Below are 25,718 nucleotides of genomic sequence, written 5' to 3'. Positions count from 1 at the left end.
AAAACTAGATTTTGCTGAGCTAGGCCTCGTTTGTAAATAAGTCGGTGAGTTTAGCGGGTGGACGGGTGGACAAATGAGATTATGAAAAGTCAAAATAATTATGTGAAGAATTTGTTTTTACCTTGGTTGTACAGGTTTTTTTTTGTTCATTTCATTATTCACCGATGATGACCAAGCGAGCTGACGAATACAACAACAGCTAAAACTATCAGAAATGGCAACAAAAAAAGAAAAATGTAATGTCACCACCTGTCAATTTTTTTGAATGTTGTGCGCGCGCGTTGTTTTGTCGAATTGTTCGATTATTGTGTTAAAAATAAAATTATCAATGAAATGATTTACTTTATGAATGAAAATAATGCTCTATCGTTTTCTCCGTTGCCGTCTAACATTCAAACTCTATGTAATTTTGACCATTATAGCGATTGTTTCCGTATTCGCTTATTTGTTTCCTCAATATAGAATTTATCCAGAAAATCCAGCGACTGTGTCTTCAAACGTGCACCCTCGCCCGTCTCGCCACGTATCTAAATTGTTGACTGTTGTGTTTCGTCAATTCGAGGAATTTGATAATGACGTCGCAGATAGTGTGCAGTCGTTCGTTTCTGCCTTCCCTAACATGCCCGTGGTGGTCGTGTCTGAAAGCACTCCGTATCCTCCATTCCCATTTTCCGCCTCAAACGAAACGCTTCGTAACGTGAAGGTAGTGTCTTTGGAATTGCGACTAAACGCTTCGCCGCGGGAATTGAAGCCTCTTTCGTATGTATCGACTGAATTTGTGCTGTTTGTACCTGATGCTACCCGAGCGGTGCGCCGAACGCTGCAGGCGGCGGCGGCGGCCATCACGACTTATCCAACTCACGCTATAGCTATAGGAGTAGGCAGCTCTCGCCTTATATGCCAGCAAGTTAAGTGGAAGTATGAAGACTGGACCTTGCAGTACAGTAAGGATGTATCGGGCAAGCTTTGTGATGCTGTGCACGGGCAACATGCACTTTTGTTGAGGACGGCACTATTACATACATTGCCTGACCCATTTACACTTCCCTTTCCTGAGGCACTCTATCTACAATCTGTGGTGAAAAATGTGAAGGTAAATAAACTGAAATTATACACTGTTATTTGGGGTATTGTTTCAATTGGCTATATTTTAAATTGTAATTAAATAAAGACTGTGCTTAAAAATGAAATATTCCATTTTATAATGTTTTTCTTAAACTTAGATTTTTTTACTTAGTTTTAGGAAGTTAAATAAATTCTTTTAATTTTTTATTGTTACATTTTAGGTACAAATATTGGACAGTAAGTTGGGTATAGGACGGAGTGTCCTCAAGTCACCGGCGGCCAAACAGAAGGCATCCCGTCATATGCGGGATCACCGAGTGGCCCTGTACAAGCAACTCGGGGTGAAGGCTGTGGTTAGGGAAGATGGCAGGGTGCAGTGGTTTGGATGTAAGAGGGAAACACAGGTGAGCATAGCTTTTGATTTTAAGATAATTATGAATTATCCAAAATAATGGCATGTAGCCTGTAACCAAGTCAGGCATTTACATTCATCAACATTACTACAGTAATGTTCCCTTATTCAAGTGAAGACAGGATTAGATGCATGGTTCACTGTACCTTTTATCAATTTGGTCTTAAATAACATTAATCATTTTGTTAATAGTTTATAGTGTAGTAAAAAATACAAGTCAACATTGTGATGTACTGTGAAAACTTGGCATTGAGACAAATGTTTGTGGGTGTACTGTTGCCTGTACCATTATTTTTTACCTAACAATAAAAATAGTGAAATTTTGCAAGTACATCTGAGCACTGCGTAACTTATGTTACCTAAGTAGATTTAGTACACATGAATCTTACTATGTAGACCATGATTGTTAGGTGGCAATCAATAGGTGGTCTAACTATTAGGATATACAATCTTTACAGCGCTGCTTCCCAGCAGTACAAGGCACTCCATCTTACATCCTCTCCGGCCGTAACACGCCCCCGTGCTGTCGCCGCAACATGCGGCGCGCGGCGGGCCATGTGTTGCGCGCGTTGTTGCAGGCCGGCGCGCGTTGCTGGCTCGAGACCACGTCACTACTAGGCGCTGTTATACGGTCAGTTGCCTATACATATATTAGACAAAATCCGGCTTTGGTTTTATATGTCTTTAAGATATTTAGAGGAATGATTCGTAACCCTCAGATACTTGACGCGTTACACTTGAAAGTGCCTAGAGACGCGACGTTAGAGACCAAGGCGGGGAGGCCGCAAATGTCCCAGGTGTTGCCCTCGAGAACGAATATTGGGGACTGTGCTCCTGTCACTAGGGCCTTGTGCTATATTAATGATATAGTCGAACGTAATTATGAAGTCGACTTACAAGCCTAATTCAGATTAAGTTCGGTCTCTAAACTATTTTAGTGGATGTTATCTATGCTTTGTTTTATAAAATATTGAATCGCATTTATGTTACAATATTGTATTGGGCATACCTATACCTGTACAGATATTGTTAACAATATCTATAAATTTATATAATTATAGATATATCTATCTATTACCTAGCCTCAAGGACTCAAGGCAGATAGGATCAGAGTACAAAAAGAACAATTTGAAAAAAAAACCTATTAAGGAATTTTTAAAACACGAAAATTCCCTGACTACCTTAGTAATTAAGTTATGTAATGTATTGCAGTGGTGACCTACTCCCTTGGGCAGAATACGTCGAGATAGGCATCCACGCCTCTGACGTATCCCGCGTAACCTGGCTGCAGCGCGGCGGGGCCGACACGGACGGCTTCGTCTGGGAACGAGCCACTAAAGGACATTACTACCGCGTCGCTTACTCCGCTACCAACCGAATCTACGTCTTAGTGCTACCATTCGCGGCCAGGAATGGTACCATGTACCCCGCAGACTGGGTGCTGGCGCATCAACGCGAGTTTCCTGAGAGGCATTTGCATCCGCTTGCGCAGGTAAGTTTTTTTACTCTCAGAGCAGCAAGGATTGAAAGCGGTTAAGGTATTAATAGTAGAAAAGTGTCAAAATCCTGTTTAGTCATTGCCATTGGCGTGATAAAAAAATAGGGTAGTTTCCAACTAGTCAAATCGGTTACTTTTTACTAAATGTCAAAACACGAAATTACTATGGAATTTGTATGAAAAAGCAACTTGGGACGTTATAGAAGAACGTGATAAAATGTCGCACTTATTATTACATTTTTATTCCTAAATAAGTTAAATAGAAAAAAGAACTTAGATAATATCTGTCTTTATTTAGTAATCAGACTTTCATAATTTATCTTTGACCTAGGAAACTACCCAATTCTCCCTATCCCCTCGGATTCTTGGTTTAAATAAAAGTGAGTTTGCTTGGGGGTCACAAATATCGCAAACAACCAACATCAATCAAGCCACACACCAAACTATACGCAAGAAAATAATGATAAACAAAAAAAAATGACAAAAATTATACCTACATCTTTTCCAGATGATTTTAACAGTGTTTACGAGCCACTTTTTTCACGACTATAAATCAATGCGAGAGCGACAAGGAATACCACACGCTCTGAAGGTGAAGTTAGTGGCAGATGGTCCCGTGCCATTTTCGTATCGCGAATCTCTCGTTATGTTGAATCACCTGCGCCATCTGTTTCGGTCCAAGATGCTTGTCTAAATCAATGTTTATCTTTTTCAGATACAATTCGCAGGTCGCGAGGCGCCGGCACCGAACGACGCTCGCGCCTTCCTTGACCTCAAACTGGGAGCGTCGGCCGTCGAGCGCTGCGACAAGATCGGACCCAAGCTGCTCTATCCATAAGCAGACAAATCTCCGTAGAGAATTAGATAATTGCAGTGTCCACCCATGAGCTAACCTGTCGCCTATAACTAAAAATTGATAGACGTTTGTCACTGAAATAATAGTTTCTTGATCAGTTTTATCGGTATGACTCTTAGGACCTCGTAAGTTGCTTTGGTTTCTAATTTTATGCATTTGTGGTTTGATAAACAAGTTCAAGTTATATTCTAGTCAGATAAAGGAGGCTTTTAGATATATTTTAGACACCAGCAGGCTGGCTTTGTTTGCCATTACACGGTTCGAGTTTTAGCAGTTTTTAATATAAAGCAATTAATATAAGGGCGAGTTTCAGAGCACGGGACGTCAACATCATTAGTGTCGGAGTACTTCTTTATCAACATCAGTGGCAGCCCAAAAAAAAACAAACATTGCTATGGCGATGCGAGCGGTTTTTTTGGGCAAAATCAGCCAAGACAGGACCACCCTAGCTGGCAGCCCCGGATCTACAGGGGAGTAACTGGATTGGGCACACCTGCCCTGTAAATTAGACCTCTTACCGGCCAAATAAAACTCATACATTTAATGAGTGGCCGTAACCGTAAAGTAATCGAAAAAAAAAAAAACTGTATTTTGAGGGCCACCACTGTGAGGTCTCGCACCATCTCAATATTTTGCTGGAGCCGCCACTGAATAACATTACCGTGAACGCAAATATATCCTACAATCTTTTGTCGTTTTGCAAATATCCAGTTAGAACTTATGTATGTCGTCAACTTCCGTAAGTTTTAACTGGATATTTGCAAAAAGACCAGACCAGAGATCGTAAGATATTTTTCCGTTAACGGTAATGAGGTCAACCATCGGTGTTGGAAGATCTACCGGTCACCGCAAAATATCCTAGAATCTAGTTTTTTTTTGCAAATATACAAAATACAAATATACTAATTGCACACAACATACAAAACAAGTTTTACGCACATGGACGAAAGATACAGTACAATCTGGCGGCCTTATCGCTTAATTTTTTTTTAAATATACTTGGATCTTATGTAAGTTTCCAACTTACATATTTTCTAACTATTGTCTATTTTCAAAAAGACAAGCGATTCTTGGATATTTTTACGGTGACACTATGATATTGACTTCCGGCGGTGCGCAGAAACTCACTCTCAGTCTACGAATAAATAATAAGTCTCAGTAGATATAAGTTTTTGAACGTGTCTTGTAATTTAGACTAGAATAAGTTTTCCAAAGTAGTGTATGTAGATATTTTATTATTTGTTACTAGTTTACCAACATTGGCTTTTAAGTGCAGGCTACTAACATGTAAAGTAAGGAATTTGTGAATACATTTTCGCGCGTATTTCATGAGTATTTAATCGCTTATAAATGTAATTTTAAAGTTTTGAAGATCTCAATATATTTAAAAAGGACTAGTCTCGTAATATTGTAATGTAATTATATTGATTGGAAGCTGTTTTGAACGGCGTTGTTTTGTTTCGAGAGTTTATAAAAATGGCGTAATATTATTGTTACCTTCACGCTACAATCTTGAAAGAAATGCATTTAAAATTATTATATTTCTGAACAATGTAACTGAATAAGCAATAATTAAAATTCAATAATAAATGTAAAACATTTTGATTTTGAGTTTATTATTTTTTTGAGCTTTATTAGAATAATAATAATGCGATGTAATAAATATGATAGCGTTTTATTTTTAATTCTAATAAATAATTAAGAGTAAATCGGTGGTATAAATGTGGTAAAGAAGAATAGGCATTATGCATTATTCTTTGTTCGAAAAACTTGTAAAGAAAAAAAATTAATCATCCTCGAATTTCTCGTCGACAACGCCGGGTGTGAAGGGCGGGTCTCGTACGAGAGTTAGCAGTTTATCCAACTTTATTATCTGGAATATCATGCATAAGAATATCAAAATTAATTTGCAATCCATTGTAAAACTAATTAATTTTGGTTTATTTTATTATGAGAACCAATATTTTTATTTATAAATAAATTTCTTTATCCTCGTTAAATAAATAATTTTAATTATTATTTTATTAATATCTGTACCTGCAAAGTTCGCTGGTCCAATCCTTGTTGTTTCTTAGGCGCTTTGCACATGACTCGCAGATTTGGTGATAATTTCAAAACATGACTTGTTCCCCTAAAACATTGCATTAAAATGACATTATTATTTTATCAACATTATAATAATACAAAAAGAAACTACAAAAAGAAATCTTATTGCCCCCAGAGAGATTTGAACTCTCGACCCCTGGTTTACAAGACCAGTGCTCTAACCCCTGAGCTATGGAGGCTACGTGTGGCCAGACGAAATAGAGGTATACATTCAACAGGCGTCAGCTGTAGACTTGGGATGACGTCATAGCTTCGGGTACGGTTATTGAGCGGGTTTGGTAAATAAGTACTTTTGTACACTTTTGACATAAAAACAGACGATAGATAACATTGTTTGATACTTACTTAGTGTCTCCACAAACGATGACGGGCAGCCGTTTGTTGAAATCGATCCGAGTGAGTTTCTTGGTTTTCTTTGAGACAACTGCTTGCACACAGATCGGGCGATATTTATTGACGTTCAAGTCGTACACGTACACCTGATTGGGACAAGATTTTATAGTTTTTAGGATTATTATTATTCTTACGTAGCAAAATAGAAAATGGAGAACTTTCAAATGTTAATAGCAAAAGCTCGTACGTAAGAGGGAGGTTTGTTGCACATTATATTATTGCAGGCGTTTAATTTTTGCTGAAGACTATAAATTGAATGCGATATTTGTTTGCGTGAAGTTTGAACTCATGTTCAAGAATTAAGAGTAGTAAGTTACTACGATCAAAACAAAAGCCGTTTATTTTCAATACTCTTGAAAATATAATATTTTATTTTATCTATTTTTTTATCTAAGCACCTGTATTCTAACCATCCTACTCGTGTCAGACAGAGTACTGCGGGGCGAAAGACAAGAGGGAAATCACTGCCCTATTTTTCCCTTCAAAAAGTAGCACGGAGAATGCTACACCGATAAGAGTGTGGCTCTTAAATTAGTGATGTGACCTATATTCTACGATAAGTACCAACACCATAACCGAAGAAAACGCGGTCGAAGTCGCAGGCTGAAAGCTAATTTATTTATATGGAAGAGTTCGTTGTTTCTTTTTGTTACCTACCTTTCCATCAGCCGTGCATGCAGCGAAGACAGTGCTGGAATACGGCGCCCATTTGACGTCCCCGACAGGGGATCCCAGCTCAAACATGAATAGAGGCTCACTATGGGTTAGAAATATCCATTATTTTAGTGCTACAACTTCATTACATAAACAGCCTATATACGTCCCATTGCTGGGTAGGCCTCCCCTCCATCAACCGGAGGGGGTATATGGAGCATACTCCGCCACGCGGCTCCAATGCGGGTTGGTAGAGGTGTTTTTACGGCTAATAGCCGGGACCAACAGCTTAACGTGCCCTCCTAAGCACGGAATCATCTTACTTTTTCGGAAAATCAGGTGATTCAAGCTTGAAAAGTCCTTACCAAACAAAGGACAGTCTCACAAAGTGATTTCGACAATGTCCCCATCGGGAATCGAACCCGGACCTCCAGATCGTGAGCTTAACGCTCTAACCACTAGACCACGGAGGCCGTAAAAAAGTAAAAATAAAAAAGTAGTAATGTTTGGATAAATAATAGTTCAAATGCTATCTTGTTTAATCTCGTGCTTGTTTATTTTGTTTCGCCGCAGTCGCGTAAAGTCAGGTCTATACTCACTCCCTGCCGTCTTCCCATATCTTGACCCTCCAGTCCCCGGAGCAGGACGCGAAGATGCTGTTGTTGTAATTGTTGTAGCTGATCCTGTAGACGGGCATGTGGTGCCCCTTGATGGAGTGTACGTAGTTCTTGTTGTACTTGAGTGAGCAGGTGTGGATCATGCCGTCCTCCGTGCCTACCATGAAGATGTCTGGCTTCTCTGGGTGGAAGCAGAAGCAGCTGCCGCAACCTAGCAGAAGCATTTATAAAAATAATTGTTGCTTGATATTTGGATTTTTGGATTACATTATGTATAGAATTACGTTCCTACCTAAGTATATTGCTTAAATAAAGATTTTTTGATCAGAATAGGTAATATACTCGTAATGGGTGGAAGATGTTGTAATAAAAAGAATCAACATTTACAACCAAAAACAAAGGTAAAAGATGCATAAAATAAGTATGTCTGTTATCCATGAAATTATTTTATTTTATTTTTTTCGGGTAACTTACAGTATTAATTAATAGGAAGGAAGAATGAGGAGCTCGGTGGCGCTGCGGTAAACGGTCTGCGATTGTTGAAGTTAAGCAATTTTCGCAAAGGCCAGTCATAGGATGGGTGATCACAAAAAAAATGCAGCTCCTCCGTGCTTCGGAGGGCACGTTAAGCCGTTGGTCCCGGTTGCATTAGCAGTCGTTAATAACCACCAAACCGCACTGGGCCCGCGTAGTGGTTTAAGGCCCGATGTCCCTATCCATCCATAGGTTAATGGGCTGGTGATGATGATGATGACAGTATTAATAATTATTAAATAGTAACTGAATATATCCGGATCGAATATATCTGCATGCATCCGCAACGGTGGGCAAAGATCATCACGCACTGGGTACCACAGGACGGACACCGTAGACGTGGTAGACCCCGGAAACGATGGCGCGATGATCTCGACGGTTATCGAAAAGACTGGATAGAGCTCGCACAGAACCGGGATACTTGGAAAGACATGGGGGAGGCCTTTGTCAGGCTGATAATAATAACTGAATATAAACTAATAGCCATTTTATAAGTTACCACATACAGAAAAGATCAATTAGAAGGTCACATCACACATCACCAGCCCATTAACGTCCCCACTGCTGGGGCACGGGCCTTCCCTATGGATGGATAGGGAGATCGGGCCTTAAACCACCACGCGGGCCCACTGCGGATTGGTGGTTATTAACGACTGCTAATGCAGCCGGGACCAACGGCTTTACGTGCCTTCCGAAGCACGGAGGAGCTCGAGATGAAAACTTTTTTTTGTGGTCACCCATCCTATGACCGACCTTTGCGAAAGTTGCTTAACTTCAACAATCGCAGACCGAGCGCGTTTACCGCTGCGCCACCGAGCTCCTCAAAAATATGTACTTACAGCACTATCTATCTATATTGTTTTTGATGAACATAGCCTGGAAAGTCCCTCATTGAACTACGCGGTATCTATCATCAGCAACATTATAAAGTTTAGGACCATTCTGTATCGTACGTAGTATTATTTCTTGTTCTATGGTATCTGGTAAGGACAGCAGAGAAAATGAGTTCGCGGCTGAAGATAATGCGAGAGTTGTTGCAAGTCACAATCTGCGGGGGTCGCGGCGGGGGTTGGCGCGGGGAGCGACGCGAGGAACGGCGACGTAGCGCGCGACAGCGATTGGCCGAGTTAATGCGCGCAAGGCCCGCTAGTTGCGAACCCGCAAATTCCAATAAGATTCCGACTGGAAACGGCATACATCATTGCTAGTTTTATTTTTGTTTATTTACTTGTTTTTATTAAGTCTTTTTTACCTTAAACGATTGACCAATAAACTAATTCTTCACTTGTACCGCGGGTTTTCTTCAGTCCCAGCAAAAACAAATCTGTATTTAAGCAACGGTATCATATAAACCGTCTTACTGTTAACATTGATGAGAGTCCCGTCCGGGCCTGGTACGGGCGGCACATCCGACTGTAAGGTGATTATGGTGGTAGCTTGCAGCTCTCCTGGCATCACGGCCCACTGGACCACGCGCCCGTCGCCAGATATGGAGAAGAATGATGCTTCGCCGTCGATAAGACGCGGGCCCCAGCGTACCTGATGCAATAGTTGTAATCATTTATCTATAGGTATTCGCTTGTTTTAAGATACTGCGGTTAAGGGTGTTGGCAATACCAACACAGTATATTTAAAAAATACAAACTTAGATTTTTGGGTGACGTCACTACCTGTTAACATTCGTGTCTGTACTATTATGCTCTGTATTGCTCCGCGTCTTACGGCAAATAAAAGTGCTCTTTCAAGTACCAAGGTGTTTATTTTGTAGTGAAGACAGCTCGAAACCTACAAGCAACCCTACAGTCCACTTGCCCCAGCTGAAAAAGAGTAAGTGCAGACAAGAAGCACAGGCGAGGGCTAATAACTTAATTACTTTATATTTAGGTATATAATTCTCATAGGTAAAGTGTTGCAATCATTTAAACACGGCTCTGGGCGTCGGGACATCTAGTCCCGTGCAGTCGAGTTGTCTTTGTAGAACAATAATTAACTTTGTCATAATGGTAATATGGTATCCGCACTAGGCCCGCGTGATGGTTTAAGGCCCGATCTCCCTACCCATCCATAGGGAACGCCCGTGCCCCAGCAGTGGGGACGGTAATGGGCTGATGATGATGATGAATGGTAATAAAGCTATTTTTTCAGTGTGCATAGAAAGTGATCGCCTCGGCGCGGCAATTCAGTCAAATGAAAAAAAAAGCGCGAGAATTGGGTAGTTTCCTAGGTCAAAGATAAATTATGAAATTCTGATGATTACTAAATACATACAAATGTAAAACTGAGAAAAAACGTTTTCTTTTTTCTATTTAACTTATTTATGTATTTTAATAAAGAAAAACGTAATAATAAGTGCGTTTTTCATACAAATTCCTTAGTAATTTCGTGTTTGACGTTTAGTAAAAAGGAATTGATTTGATTAGTTGGAAACTAGCCTATTAAGTCAAAAGGCAGTTAATCTGCACCATCATCATCAATTTAAGAGCCACGCTCTTGTCGGTGCAGCATGTTTCAATACTCTCCATGTTACTTTATTAGGGAAAAATAGGGGTTTCCCTCCACTACTCTGGGCGCATCCCACTTGCGTCAGACAGAGTACTGCGGGGCGGAAGGCAAGAGGGAATCTGCACCATCCACGGTACCAGGAAAAGTTCGTCGTGTCTAGTTCACGTTTTATTTCAAGGATTTGCAACCCCTTCTTATTACTACGGCACAATGACTAATGTACTCACCTCCCAAACAATATTGCTGTGTTTATCCCTCACGGAGTCAGATTTGTACTGGTACGAGGATTCGAATGACAGTTGAGCATTGTACACGCACACATTACCATCGTATTGTCCTGAAACATATTAATTTAGTTCAGTGCTTCAATGACTCGTAGCCGTATAATGTTAAGAACATCAACTTTAAACTAAAACAGTTTCTATATTAAACATGGATTTAGATGATTTTATGTATGCTTACTCTGAGCTTTTAAAATAATTTGTTTACAATGTTGTTACTAACTTTAGCATTAGTTACTAACTACATAATCTTAAATTAATTACTAATCCTTTAAATTGGGTGAATTTCAACAAGTCTCATTTTTTTATCATTTCGGTGAGATTTTTTATTTTAATACTTTTCTTCACATATTTGACGACAAATAAAACTTTAACCTATTTTGAATTATGTGCGTGAGTGGGCATCAAATACGATCGAAACTTACTGAGATATTTAAAATTGAATTTTTATGAGTCCACTGAAATGATAAGTACCCACTGAAATGATATAAATGTACACCGAAATGATATAAATGTACACTGAAATGATAATGAGTCCACTGAAATGAAATTAACCCACGGAAATGATACAGTCAAGAAAAATTGTGCTGCTTAGCTAGGGTTCCGTACAAAGTGAAGTTCGATTTATACATAAATAGCCTATATACGTCCCACTGCTGGGCACAGGCCTACTCTCAATTAACCGGGGGGGGGGGGGGGAGGGTATGGAGCATACTCCATCACGCTGCTCCACTGCGGGTTGGTGGAGATCGATTTATACATTCTTAGATAAATAGTTCAATACTTACTAAATAAAAAATAGTTTAATAGCCTAGTTGGTAGAACGCTTGCCTCTCACTTTGAGGTCGCAGGTTCATGTTTAGATCAGAAATGATTGTCACATGCTCAGCGGTGAAGAAAAACATCGTGAGGAAACCCACATTCCCGAAAATTCCATTTTCGGAGGTATGCGACCTAATGTGTATTGGGCTGGTTTCCCCTTCGTGGGTTGGAAGGTGAGACAGGCAGTCGCTTCTGTAAAATATTGGACCTGTCAAATCTTCAAGTTAGGTAAGCGGACCCTGTGAAAAATCGGGATCATGCTAGGGGGATGATGCTTATTGTCAATATGTCTTTTTTGTGGCTATTGTCATTGCTTCTTTATTACTTACCTACATTTTTTTTAAATAATATAGGTTCACGTAGAATCACAATCTCACCTGATGGTAAATGACGATGTGGTCTAGGGTGGATCACACTTACCTAGCAAATGCCTATTCACCCTAGTCTTCAAGTCTCCTAGATTATAACGAGTTGGAAGTTATATCCATACCCAAGAGCTCGAGATTAGGTAATTCACTCCGGAAAGTCCCAGTCAGGAGGAAAGGACTCCGTTTTGCGGTGAACAGATACGCCTGGGTCATGGAAGCGTTGAGTCCAACCTACTTGTTGTCATCTCAGTCTGAGACGGACTTAAGGGGCAGTTTCACACGATTCACAAGATCCTCTCTGAGGGCATTATCATCTCTGGTGCTTACGCGTGCATTGGACATGTATCTCTCCGTCACTGTGCTATCGTCTGCATGCTTAAAGATACCGGACATAATCAGCAGATCATTGATAGAAAAAACGTGGCGGAGAGAACAGATCCCTGAGGGAGTCCGGCATTAATAGCATGTAGATCAGACAAGCACCCATCAACTACTACCCGAATCAATCTATCCCTATCTATCCAATTACATAGGCTAGAAGGGATCCTGAATATATCAAGGGACACAACAAGATCCTCGCCTTGATTCTAGATTGCCTCACTCCATAAGCGTGTAGCATACACAAGAAGAACATCAGTTGACCTATCTCCGAGTAAATTGTTGGCTTCAAGGTACGCCAGGAGGCGGTTGTTCAGGATTAGCGGCGGTTGTACCGAGATGGGGCGGTAGTTAGCAGGGTTGGTACGAGTGCCTTTTTTGGGCATACATTGCACATTGGCAAGGTTCCATGGTTTCGGGAATTGTCCTGAACCCAGAGAGAGCAGGTAGAGGCGTGTCAGTAGGAGACTATTCAGGTGCACAGTTCCGCAGTACTATTGCTGGGATATCATCAGGACTACTGACCTTATTTACGTCTAGTGTGCGAAGCATTTTTATACGGCAGAAGTTTGCTTCGACCGATTTGACTAGCGGCTAAAAGATTTTACTACCAGCTCAGTCAGTTTGGCATCAATTTGGCCAATATTGTCGAAACGTGCCCTGCGCATTGTCTTCTTGCAAGACTTTGCAGCGGTATTCAGGGAACTTTTCAGAGCCCGCATGTTAGGAGGCATATTAGAGCTTCTGCACTAGCATACTCCGCGATGTACCATGAGCGAGCCTTATCGTCAGATGATATGTCAGAAAATGGGATAGAGTATTCCATTGCCTGACAACTAATATGGCATCTCCGCAGCTCGTAGAGTCTTTTGAAGAAAATCAAACCTCACGCCAAGGATAGGATGCGAAGAAGTGCCGCATCTCATCCCAATCTGCTAGCGTGTGTCGCCATATTTGCCTCGATCCTCTGGGGCTAGAATTAGGTGGGGAATATACAGACACATATCTCACCAGACAATGGTCGGATATTCCCAAGGGGGAAGTCACTGATAGAGATTGATATTGGTCCGGATCAGTTATCAGCAAAAGGTCCAAGCAGTTGGCGCTATAGTTAGCAACGTCAGGTATCTTTGTAACGCAATTCACCAGATGTGAGAGATTTTGCCACACATGGCAAAAGCTTGCGCCTCTTTGCCAGCATGGTTGGTCTTCTGGAATGGGAACAACCACTCTTGCTGGTGGGCGTTGGAGTCCCGGAGAAGAACAAGTTGCGCTGAAAGATACCTCCGCCGTGCCAACTCCACTGTCCTACTGAGGTAGGTGAATAACCTGCTTGTCTCAGAGTTACCGCTGTGCGATCGGTAGACACTGGTGTAAACTATTTTATCCAGGCCAGTGTCCACCAGGATCTAAAGAACGGATAAGTCTGGGTATTCAAGGTTACCGAGAAAAGCAGAAAGAGGAGTTTGATAGAAGGTTATATGACGTTTTCCAATCACCCAAAATGGTTTTGGAAAACCATGAGATCATCTCGAGGAAAAATAAAATAGCTCCACAGAACTGTTAAAAAGGCTCTTAAAACAATACCTAATTCGAAACTAAAATTTAACACACGGATCTCTAAAACTTAACGGTTTTATCATTTCAGTGTTACTTATCATTCCCATGGACTGTTATTGGCATTTCAGTCCACCGAATCCACCGGAATGATAACACCGAGATGATAAAAAACAGGTTATTTTTGTATAAACTGTGAAATTAAATAACTATCGAAAAATCGACACTTCTCAAACAAAACAGTACTTGCAGCCGATTTAACACATCAATATGAAATAAATTGAACTAATCTAACACGAGTTATAATGGCTACCGAAATGATTTTTTACTGATTTTTTTTTGTCCCCCTATCACCGAAATGATAAATTTCTTTTTTTGGCGGGAAACCATTACACGCTGTGACGGGTATGTTCACGTCTAGCGGTCGAGCCGAACCAATGCGAGGTGTTGGCAGGTAAGGAGGTGTCATAGAAACAATGTTGACGGAGTTATTCTACCAAAACTTACTGTCCTCTGAAATGATAACTTTTTTTCGGACAAAATTTAACTGCCTGTCAAATGTATGAGAAGGAAGGTAAACAGACAGAAATAGTTTTTGTTGTTAGATTATTTAATAATTTAACGAAATTCTATCAATTTAAATCCCAATAATAGAAAATAATTGTAGAGCAAGACATTTTATAAGCGATAATGGGTTACGGACAAGCTACCGAAATGATAAAATGACACTTTAAAAAATTTTTTCAGCGTGTTACAGTTGCTGAAACTGAATGATTTTTTTTGCCAAAGTAGAGGACTACTTACTTTACCCAGAAAAAATATTCAAAATCATTTAGCAGAACTTTGCACTACCGTTCTCAGCCAAGACAAGTTTTTTTTTCGCTTTTGCAATTCACCCTAATATCTATTTTAAGTTTTTTTTTTTGTATTAAAATTACGCCGCGCTGTCTACCTACTGAATATTTATGTCATTGTTTTAAGACGAAATTTGTAGCTAACCCTATCACAGGCTTCGGTCTTTTTGGGTTGCTACTGTAACACTGCATTAAAAACAATTTATCGCGTTAACACGCTCTTTTGGGTCTGTTTTGGATAGTGGTGTAAATTAGCTATAAGAACTTGTAATAATAATAAATAAATAAATAAGGGACTTTCCAATCGACGTTCCCCAAACACACGACAGATGGCGTTGTGCACTTTTAACGTGGTAATTACCTATTATCTTATTGCTGGGGTACATAATTATTCAAAAATGTAATGTAATGGCAGAAGCATATATAAAACTAATTGTTGCTTAAACATTGTTTTAAGTTTACGCGGTTATTATCATAATTAAAACACATAATAACGGGTTCTTACCGCGTTTAAATGGGGATATGAGACTCCAATCTCATCAGTCATCCCGTGATCATGGCACTTGCAACAGTGTCGAAATATCGGGAGTCTCATATCCCCATTTAAACGCGGTAAGAACCCGTTATTATGTGTTTTAATTATAATTGTTGCTTGATATTTGGATCACATTATGTATAGAATGATGTTGCTATGCAGGTACATAGCAATATAGGGGTGGTATTAATAAACTAATCTCAGCTGAGACTGCCCTCAAGATCATGCTCAAGTCCCTGTTTTTATATAAGAACTGTCACATTGAAACGATCAGTCTCGAAGCTGAGATTAGTTTATTAATACCACCCTAAGTATATTGCTTCTCTTTATTTTGATCAGAATAATAATGGGTGGAAGTTGTAATTGTACCTTGGTGTAATAAAAAGTGTCATCGTTTATACCCATAAGGATTGAGGAGCTCGGTGGCGCAGCGGTAAACGCGCTCGGTCTGCGATTGTTGAAGTTAAGCAACTTTCGCAAAGGCCGGTCATAGGATGGGTGACCACAAAAAAAAAAATTTCATCTCGAGCTCCTCCGTGCTTCGGAAGGCACGTTAAGCCGTTGGTCCCGGCTGCATTAGCAGTCGTTAATAACCACCAGTCCGCACTGGGCCCGCGTGGTGGTTTAAGGCCCGATCTCCCTATCCATCCATAGGGAAGGCCCGTGCCCCAGCTGTGGGGACGTTAATGGGCTGGTGATGATTATACCCATAAACAGAGATAAAAGATGCATATGTCTGTTATGCATTAAATTGGAAGTTTAAACGAAGAAAAAACTTAACAACGGCATCTATCGTGTATTTGGGGAACGCCGATTGGAAAGTCTCTCATTCAAACTCGATCCAAAGGCGTAATTACTTAGACAATCATAAGGATTCAACGCCTATCAAATTAGCATCCAAGATAAAATGATTTAATTACCTTGTAACTTAAAAGTATTCGGTTTCAAGTAGAAATTTTGCTAGATTGGTATAGTGTATTAGAAGTTTAGAAGACAAGTAGGTAATAGTATATTCTAATGGTGTTCAATTTCCAAAACCCACTTATCATAGTAATCAAATATCAAAACTTGTTAAATAAGTGTTTTGCAAACCTAACGATTGGAAAAGATTAAATCGTAAAAAGCCGCGGCGTTTATCGCGGAGTCTGCCTGCTCGGTAACTCTGCTGCTGGGTCTCATTTTTTTTTTGACGTGACTTATTGTAGATTTGCCGCAGATGGCATTAACTACTTGGCCGGACAAATGGGGAGCGCTGAAGGCTCTCACCCGGTACAACGTTTAAGACAACAGGCCTGAGGGTGCCCAGTTGTGCGCGAACCTCGGCTCAGGGCGTCGTCTGAGAGGAAAAATATTTGAAAGAATTAATCGACCCTAGTAGGTCGATAGCGATAAGCGCTGAATGAGGGAAATCGTCGACCACGCCGGCGGGGTCGGTATCGGGGGCTGCTGGATCTCAATCTACATACCTATGTGCCAATTTTCATCTAAACCGATTAACGGTTTAGACATTTGGTTTGAAATTTTGGGCTGAATAGCATCCCTGATACCCACCTCACAACCCACGCGATAAAAGGGATTGCAGCTGTAAGCTTTTGTGTGAATCTATGTACTTACTACATGTGCTTTGCTTACCGAGGTCCGAGGTCAATTTGTCCGAATAAGTCACGTGAAAAAGAAAAAAGAATCCTTACCAATGCAAATAAGATAAGGTGTCTCAGTGTAAACGTCTAGGCTGATGACTGGAGAGTCGGTGAAGACCGCGTACTCGGGGTAGGCTGGATTCTTGATGCTGAACAGGCACAGGCAACCCTCCTTGGCTTGGGCGGTAAAGTCCACTAGAAAAAGAGTATTTTCATCAGTCAAAAATTCTGGTAAATTTGAAGTTGGTGTAGATTTCCGAGAATTGAATAACTTGGCTAGTCATAATTAAAATCATTTCGCGATAAAGGGTTTGGAGGTTCCGGATCAGGTGGTCCAGAGTTCGAATGCATTACAAAAATGACTATTTCAAAAATCAGTTTGAAAGATGAAAGTGATACGGAAAGTCACGAAAGCCGATGGTCCTGGTTACTACTTACTGATGTAAGTACGTAGTTGTTAGATAAGCCATGTCAGGGGTATTTGGCGGCTCAATAATAACCCTGATACCAGGGTAGATATAGTACTAACAATCCACACGATAGAAGAAAAAGAGATCTGTACTAACAAGAGCCGAAACCGACAGCGAATAGGTCCTGGTAGTGAGGGTTCCACTGCGCGTCGCAGACCGCGTGCACTCGCATGGGGTCAAACTGGAACTTCCACAACGGGAGCAGGGAGCCCATACCCTCGCGGAACTCGTCTGACGGATCATCCCAGTAACGATAGTCTTGAGCTGTGATACAAATAGAATTTACTTCATCATCATCATCAATTTTAAGAGCCACGCGCTCTTGTCGGTGCAGCATTTCCATGCTACTTTTTTAGGGAAAAATACATTACACACATTACATTACATTGCACGTTACATTATTACATATTATTATTTTTTAATTTCACACATAGATATCGTAATAGCAACCCTACCAACAGGGTGTTAGTGACATCGTAACAAAAACTTTGAGGGACGAATCAGATCATGATTCTGATTGAACTTTCATGATTTTTTAGAGAAATTCCACTCGACATCAACTCAGAATCATGGTTTGAATCATCCCCCTCGGTATTCGTTCGAGTCGAGCCCTCAGCGCTCCCCATTTGTCCGGCCAAGTAGTTAATGGCATCTGCGGCAAATCCACAATAAGTCACGTGAAAAAAAAAAATGTTATACCGATGTCATCGTAGATGTTCTGGTTGACGAGTCGCTCCAGGATGGTCCACGCCTCACGGATGCGCTGTGCCAACTGTTCATCGTGTATCTGCTGTTCCGACTTTATGTGTTTTGTCGACTTCTTGCGCAACTGTAAATATAAATGATTTTTGTTATTTATAGCACTTCCCCGTGTGATTGGTGCAACCACCGTTCTGCACGCCCTATCTATGGAGTAATGAAAATGGCGATTACTCTACTCGAGAGACCCGTGTTTAGGAAAACTCACAAAGAGAAAATTGAATCGAAAAAATTCCAACTTCGATGGGACTTGTACCCGCAGCTCTTGTCAAATCGAGACGAGCGTGTTAATCATTACGCCACCAGGTCCTCCTCCTGTCCATACGAAATTATTTCGATCTATGTACTATTCATTACTACACCTACTTCCCTATATGTACCTATTTATGTAGATAGTACAAGTTCAGTTCGACAATTTTTTTTGCAGAGTTTGGTTGTACATTTGATATGCGAGGTTTATGATCGAAGTAGTCTTATTCTATCGTGTGGGTTATGAGGCGGACCACTCACCTTTTTAACAAAGTGTTGGCTCTGTTAGTTGGTGTGTAGATCTACAGACAGAGCCCGCTCCATATTCGCTCGCGACCCACTGGTGGGCCACGACCCACAGTTTGGAAAACACTGCTCTAACACAATCATTTTCTTTAACGATTAAAACTCCGCAAGCAAAATAACACTTACCCGTTTTGGTTTCTCGTCTTCCTTTTCCTTGAGCTTCTTCGCGTAGTCCTCTTGGTAATAGTCGAAGATGATGCACTGCAGGGCAGTGGCCCCGTACGTGGCACGAGGCGGAGGCACTGTTTGTGTGTCCACGGACTATAGTGTACAATAAAGTATACATTAGCTTGAATACTCATTTATTTCTCCGTTGGATTGAGAGCGTAGAATAAGAAATAATAGTACGTAACAACAACGTACGTAGCAACTCTCCGCTCCGCACCAGCGGCTGAGCTAGATTTACTTCACCCCCTCTCGGTCTTACTTTAGCCTTCAATCACAAGGCGTCAGATGTCACACAACGACCGAAATAGGCGTGAGTTTATGTATCTATTTAAATAATACCAACTCTTTTAGGATTGTTATAGGTGAGCGCGGCCCGTTCGCAGAAGTTGAACTGGTTCGCCAGCTTTTTGATCCTGGGTTTGATGTCCAGGACTTCTTCACCACCAAGATCCCCTAATTCCGCTTCCTCTGCAACATAGAATATCATTAGGCTTCCCAACTAATCATCAATTACTTTTTACTAATCGTCAAAGGAGTCAAAACAAGAAACTACTATGGAATTTGTATGAAAAAGCAACCTGTGACGTCATAGATAAACGTGATAACATGTCGGATTTTCGGAACGTCTTTCCCTCAGCGTTACAGATTCCGATGTGATAGTAGTTTTACAGCTAGTTACATAATATGTAATTTAATTTTTTGACGTTCAAAAAGCGCTAACTTTGTAAGCCAATTTTTAAAAAATAAATATTTTTGAATTTTTTTTTGATTCATTATTAACTACGTTTTTTCTTATTTACAATTCATAAATAAGTTTATTTAAAAAAAAAAAAAAAAGTTTTTCGTATAGGTATATCCCAATCCGGGTAGTCCGGTACATCAATCGCAAGATGAACTAAGTATCCACACCTCTCCGAGCTTTCTGTTTGATGCAAGTTCAGTTTCGGGGTTCGAACCGGCGCTTCCAGTTTGAGCAGCAAGTCGGTGAACCACAGGACTACAGTGACTACTTTTTCCACTAATGCCATACATACATAAACAGCCTATATACGTCCCACTGCTGGGCACAGGCCTCCCCTCAATCAACCGGAGGGGGTATGGAGCATACTCCACCACGCTGCTCCACTGCGGGTTGGTGGATGTGTTTTTACGGCTAATAGCCGCGGCAACGGCTTAACGTGCCCTCCGAAGCACGGAATCATCTTACTTTTTCGGACAATCAGGTGATTCAAGCCTGAAAAGTCCTTACAAAACAAAGGACAGTCTCACAAAGTGATTTCGACAATGTCCCCATCGGGAATCGAACCCGGACCTCCAGATCGTGAGCCGAACGCTCTAACCACTAGACCACGGAGGCTGTTAATTTAATCATTTCAAAAAGAGAAGATAGGAATTTATTTACACCATAAACAAAACAGTTACACGGTGTTGCTGTTAATTTTGATATTTGTAGGGATTGAAACTTTTAATTTTACCTTAGGTAGGTATTAAAATTACATCTGATTGGTCGTCGACGTCGAGGCAGACCACGACTATGGTGGAAGGACGACCTGGACGCCTTCCGGCACACTTGGCAGAGCGATGCCCAAGACAGGGAGGGTTGGAAAGAGAAGGGGAGGTCTTTGCCCAGCAGTGGGACATTCATTAGGCTACAGAAAAAAAATGCAGGTTTTTAAGTAAAATCTCGACTTACTCTGTTCTGGTTCGGCCTCTTCACCCCCTTCGCCCTTGGCCTCCCCCTCTGCGACCTCGGCCTGCTCCCCCGTCGGAGGCGGCGCCTCCTCCTTAGCTGGTGCCGCTTCTTCTACCACCTCTGCATTACATTACAACAATTGACAACATTTCATTTTTACTAAGGTGCCTTAAATCGAAAACCATTTCGAGATATTTCTATGATTTACACAAAACACATTTTTTCAGATTTTTTAATTCAGTAATAATAGAAATATATTGAAAAATCCACGAGGTCAGAAGAGGAAGGCATAATAAGTTCAGACCTTTACATAAAAATTATAAAAAAAGTAAATGTCATACATAACATGACACTTTGTTTGCGACTTGTTTTAAATACGCATGCAAAGGTACATTACATTATACTGCCTTCATTCTGTCAATGGCAGAATCCAATTTTCAAAAAATATTTTTTGTAACTTCTAGTGGAAAAATCTTGAAAAGAAAAAATACGTGTCTTCTATTTAAACAAGTACTTTCGAAATAGCACAAAAAAACCACGGCTTAAAAATTTGAAATGTTGTCAATTATAAGATTAACCTTTTTAATATGGTTAGCATTTCTAATTCAACAATAATTTGCTTAGGGAGCGTATGAACAACATGAAACGCTTTCAGTTACTTATCTTCCCAGGCTTGTCGTAAAAACAGACTGGATTGTGTTCTAGAATAATAAATGATGAACAGTATAATGGGTGATGGACAAAGTTATTAATGCGGTCGCGTTCAAGTAAGTAGTATGGAACGGGGTGAATTTTATAACTTTGACGCGCCATAGCTTGAAAACTGAAACTTGCGTCGATATTAACGCAAGTTATTTATTTTTTCATTAAATTATTTATTTTAGCTAGGATAGCTTGTATCGTTGACCGCTCAATCCCCTAACGGAAACACAGCTGACGTTCACGACCAGTGTTATAAAAACTTCTTAGTGTCACTAGCTGCTTTTCTTTTTCAAATTTATTACTTAGCAAGAAATGATACTTAATTTAAAATTTATAAATATATTTTTTTTTTATTTAATGTATTTTTTCTTTATTTTTCAAATTGTTCTTTCTTGTATTCAGTCTTATTTGCTTTAAGGTTATGTAATAAAGCTTTTTTAAATAAGTTTTGCGCCTTTTTACTACCGGACTACGGAACATTCCCGAAGTGGGAACATTCTCGGGAACGGCACATCATTGGTCACGACGCGACGCGCCGTCGCTTAGTGTCAATTTCTGATCCTTTTCCAAATTACGTTCCTTGTTTTTCCTTCTAATCCGTTTCCCTAACTTTGTTTGTGGCAAATGCGCAAGCCGCGCGAAGCCAAACCCTAAGAAAAAAAAAACATGCGCTGCGCGGACACTTTTTTATGTTACAGAGATTAGTAGTCTATTTATTTATATACGAGGCCAATGGCGTGACGAATAGACCGTATATACGAATACTCGTTATGGCTATTTTAAATAGTCATAGTTTAGACGTATTGATTCACTGTACCCTCAGGTTTGGCTTCCTCAGCCGGCGGCTGTGGCTCCGGTTCCGGTTCGTCTTCCTCTTCTTCATCTTCAGCTGCTGACTTCTTCACCTTCACTCGCTTCGGACCAGCGTCATCGAAGCTTACCATACCTGCAGATATATTATTTATATAAAAATAAATTGCTGTTCTTTAGCTTCGCTAAAACTCGTCAACGGCTGCTAATTTTAGTCTTGAAATATTCGTGGAAATCCAGGGAAAGTTTAAACGGTGATAAAATATGGAAAAGGATGATACGAAGTTCGTCGGGTCATCTAGTTTATGATAAATATAACAATATAACCATAAGCTCACAACATTATTCCAATTGAGGTGTTGGAACATTAACTAAGTACCCACACTTCACCAAGCTTTCTGTTAGACCAACGTGATATTATATTACTTAATGCAAACAACTGATATGTAGGTATCTACTTTAGTAGGTATGGACGACCTTGAGGCAATAAAATTAAATAATCTAATTATTATATAATATCACATCACTTCATTGAAGTGAAAATAATGTAACAGAACCACTTTCGCATCGTCCACTCTCATCAAAGACTTCAAGCATGCTCTTAACCTGATCATTCTTTAAAACATCCTGGATCTAATCGCCTCTGGACTATGTATTTATGTCAGGGACATCGTAACGAAAACTTTGAGGGATGATTCAGATCAAGATGTTGCGTTGATATCAAGTGGAGTTTTCCGTCGCAAAAGTATGGAACTGTAAATAACAAAAAAACACTATATTCTTTATGAATTTTCCGACAGGAAATTCCATTTGGTAAAAACTCAGGATCGTGGTCTGAAACATCCCCCTCAATATCCGTTACGGTGTCATTGACACCCATACGTACTTGTATGGTTACCGTACTTGTACGGGGTGTAAGAGACATGATAACAAATACTGATTCAGCTCATTATTCTGAGTAAATATCAAATAGAAATTCCCATCGTAAAAGTATAGATTTGAAAATAATGTAAAAAAAATCACAAAAAAGTCATGAATTATGCGACGGAAATTCTACTTGATATTAACTAAGAATCATGGTCGGAGTCATTCCGCTCAGTATTCGTTACGATGTCACTAACACCCTGTATGTACTTATACATGAATATAAACTATCAAGAATAGGATGGCACGATGCGCCATTGTTTTTGCTGGACTTGGCGAGGCACTGATACTGACCGTATCCAGCAGCGATTTGTGCTTTCGCTTCATCCGAGTCCTTCCTTATAGCAGTTCCCTGGAAGGTCCACAGCGGGTACGCTTTCCCGTACGTAGGCTTCGGCTTCACCACGAACTGCCCTTTGCCGTAGTGGTATGCCACCTCGTCTGCCACCCACTGGGCGTTGTGTGAAGATAGAATACGACCGACCTCTTCTTCCAGATCCTGTCAGAAGTAAATATAACAACAATTTAATGATTCATTGGTCATTAGTATAATGGGCTAAACTGGTCAAAGAATCTAAAAATAGAAGCTAACTTAAATGATTAAAAATAATCTTATTTTTATTATTGACTAATTTACGAATTTTACGAATAAGATTCCCATTGACATTCAGAATTTGCCTTTCAACTGTTTTAAGACAGTAGTTAAATAAAAACTTTACAAAAACGGTTCTTATAAAGTTAGTGATTATTTAGAAGATATGAATGCATGGGATTAACTGTCTGAGAATTGATATTAGGCAGCTAAATTACTCAAATGTATAACAATATTTTATGTTTATTTTTTTTAAAGAACGTCTAGGGCCCTGTGCCGTGGTTTTTCTTGCAGCTTCTTTTCCCCGGCTATATAGGTTGTGAGAAGCTGCAGTAGTTTTAGGCGGATGAGACGTTCGTTATGTAAAAACTGACGATTCAAAGTGTAACTGTTCTATGTTACCTACTGAATAAAGATATTTTTGAATTTGAATTTTAATTGTGTAACAAGAGTACGACGTTTGACCATGTTTATTGATGACGTCATACGCGTGTGATTTTTCTCCTCTTATTGTTACAATAAACATAAACACCTGTACAGTCATGAGCAATATAATGTACCCACTTTAGGACTCTGTCGCACTAACATATTTGACATTTAGTGAGACTTACAGTTCAATTTGTCAAAAAAGTTAATGTGACATGGTACCAAAGTGTATACATATTAGTAATGCTCGTGACCGTGTGTACAGGGTGTTAGTGACATCTCGTAACGAAAACTTTGAGTGTGATTGAGACCCTGATTCTGAGTTTATATCAAATGGTATTTTCTGTCGCAAAAGTATAGAACTGAAATACTTAATTATAAAAAATCACTTAAACGATCATGAATTTTCCGACAGGAAATTCTACTTGATATGAACTCAGAATCATGGTCTGAATCATCTCCCTCAGTATTCGTTACGGTGTCACTAACACCTATACGTGCCACTGCTGTATCGCACAATAAACCGGAGGGAGTATAGAACATACTCTACCACGGTGCTTCAGTGCGTGTTGGTGGAGATCTTTACGGCTAGAATGATTCTGAAATGCGGCGATTCAGCCTACAAATTTCCATACTAAACAAAGAATAATCTCACAAAGTGATTTAAAGCTTATTACAAAAACTATGAAGTAAAGAACTCACGGCCTCAGGGACTTCTTCCTGGTCATCCGGCTTGATGAGGGCTCTCGGCTTGAGCCAGTCCAGGTCATCATCGGCGATGTTCCCTCGCGACTTGCTGGCCTCTTGCTTTTGCTAAATACAACATTCACTATTTTAGTCATCTTGAAGGCTTTGAAAAAGTTTGTGAGATTTTCGACCGCTTGTCTACACATCAAAAAGTACCAAAGAACAATCAGTCTTTTTTAAAGTTTAAGATTCTTTATTCGAATCCAATTCATCTGTAGGTATATAAGTACTTTTTTATTTAAAACAATTTTATCAAATTGAGGATGCGGTAGAAAACCTCAATAGACGATGCTCTGATCATGCACACGTACATCTAGGCAGTGTACAGCTTTAGCAAGAAGCGCCCTCTCTTCGTCTGGGTTAAGCACACGTTTGATCATAGCCTTCAACATTTTAACAAGCAAGCACACAAGCTTAGGTACGTCTCAAGCAAATCCACTTCACAAACTGTCCTACGAATTTCTAAATACAAGACATTAGCATACCCCAGCCAACTCTTTATTGAACGGGATCATGTAACCCGCCTATAAATAATTTGTAGCATTTTTAGGAAGCGTAAAAAGCGTAAATAAACGATTTGAGTTCGCGTGCCTTACCAAACTAAGTTATTTTTATTGTGCTTTTAATTTGTGGCTAATATCTTTTCTTAATCACGAACAAGAATGTCGTTACTTTAATATTTCAGTGGTACTTACGTCGGTTTCGCTTTCAAACGACATTTTATTGTTATTCAAGTTTATTACCGCGGTTGCTGAATATGCAAACTCGACTACCAGGGTTGCATCAACAGAAGCGACTAA

At 40.0% G+C, this 25,718-nt stretch overlaps 3 protein-coding genes and 1 non-coding gene across 5 annotated transcripts in view; 2 read left to right on the top strand and 2 right to left on the bottom strand.

Annotated features, from left to right (window-relative positions):
* The window catches only part of LOC126374664 (GPI ethanolamine phosphate transferase 3), a 387,485-nt gene that overhangs the window by 12,643 nt on the left and 349,124 nt on the right, over nt 1-25,718 (top strand). The gene's annotated exons all lie outside the window — the stretch shown is intronic.
* LOC126374678 (ribitol 5-phosphate transferase FKRP) lies at nt 271-5,590 on the top strand. The gene is made up of 5 exons (XM_050021390.1): nt 271-1,093; nt 1,287-1,469; nt 1,936-2,108; nt 2,690-2,969; nt 3,691-5,590. Exons 1-5 carry the CDS (start codon nt 350-352, stop codon nt 3,811-3,813), a joined length of 1,503 nt encoding a protein of 500 aa, XP_049877347.1. The 5' UTR covers nt 271-349; the 3' UTR covers nt 3,814-5,590.
* Nucleotides 5,574-25,310, bottom strand: LOC126374628 (dynein intermediate chain 2, ciliary). The gene is made up of 17 exons (XM_050021317.1): nt 25,230-25,310; nt 24,874-24,984; nt 23,448-23,652; nt 22,237-22,365; nt 20,718-20,837; nt 19,368-19,492; nt 18,983-19,117; nt 18,242-18,371; nt 17,639-17,806; nt 17,124-17,267; nt 10,865-10,974; nt 9,497-9,674; nt 7,584-7,812; nt 6,988-7,087; nt 6,283-6,416; nt 5,869-5,962; nt 5,574-5,704 (listed from the first exon to the last, which is right to left on the bottom strand). Exons 1-17 carry the CDS (start codon nt 25,308-25,310, stop codon nt 5,618-5,620), a joined length of 2,280 nt encoding a protein of 759 aa, XP_049877274.1. The 3' UTR covers nt 5,574-5,617.
* On the bottom strand, nt 6,044-6,116 carry Trnat-ugu (transfer RNA threonine (anticodon UGU)). The gene has a single exon. It is a non-coding gene; the product is annotated as a tRNA-Thr (tRNA).

Source organism: Pectinophora gossypiella, chromosome 17 (genome assembly GCF_024362695.1).
Source record: "Pectinophora gossypiella chromosome 17, ilPecGoss1.1, whole genome shotgun sequence".
Classification (NCBI taxonomy): Eukaryota; Metazoa; Arthropoda; class Insecta; order Lepidoptera; family Gelechiidae; genus Pectinophora; species Pectinophora gossypiella.
Note: the sequence above shows the minus strand (reverse complement) of the source record. Positions and strands in the feature narration are given on the sequence as shown.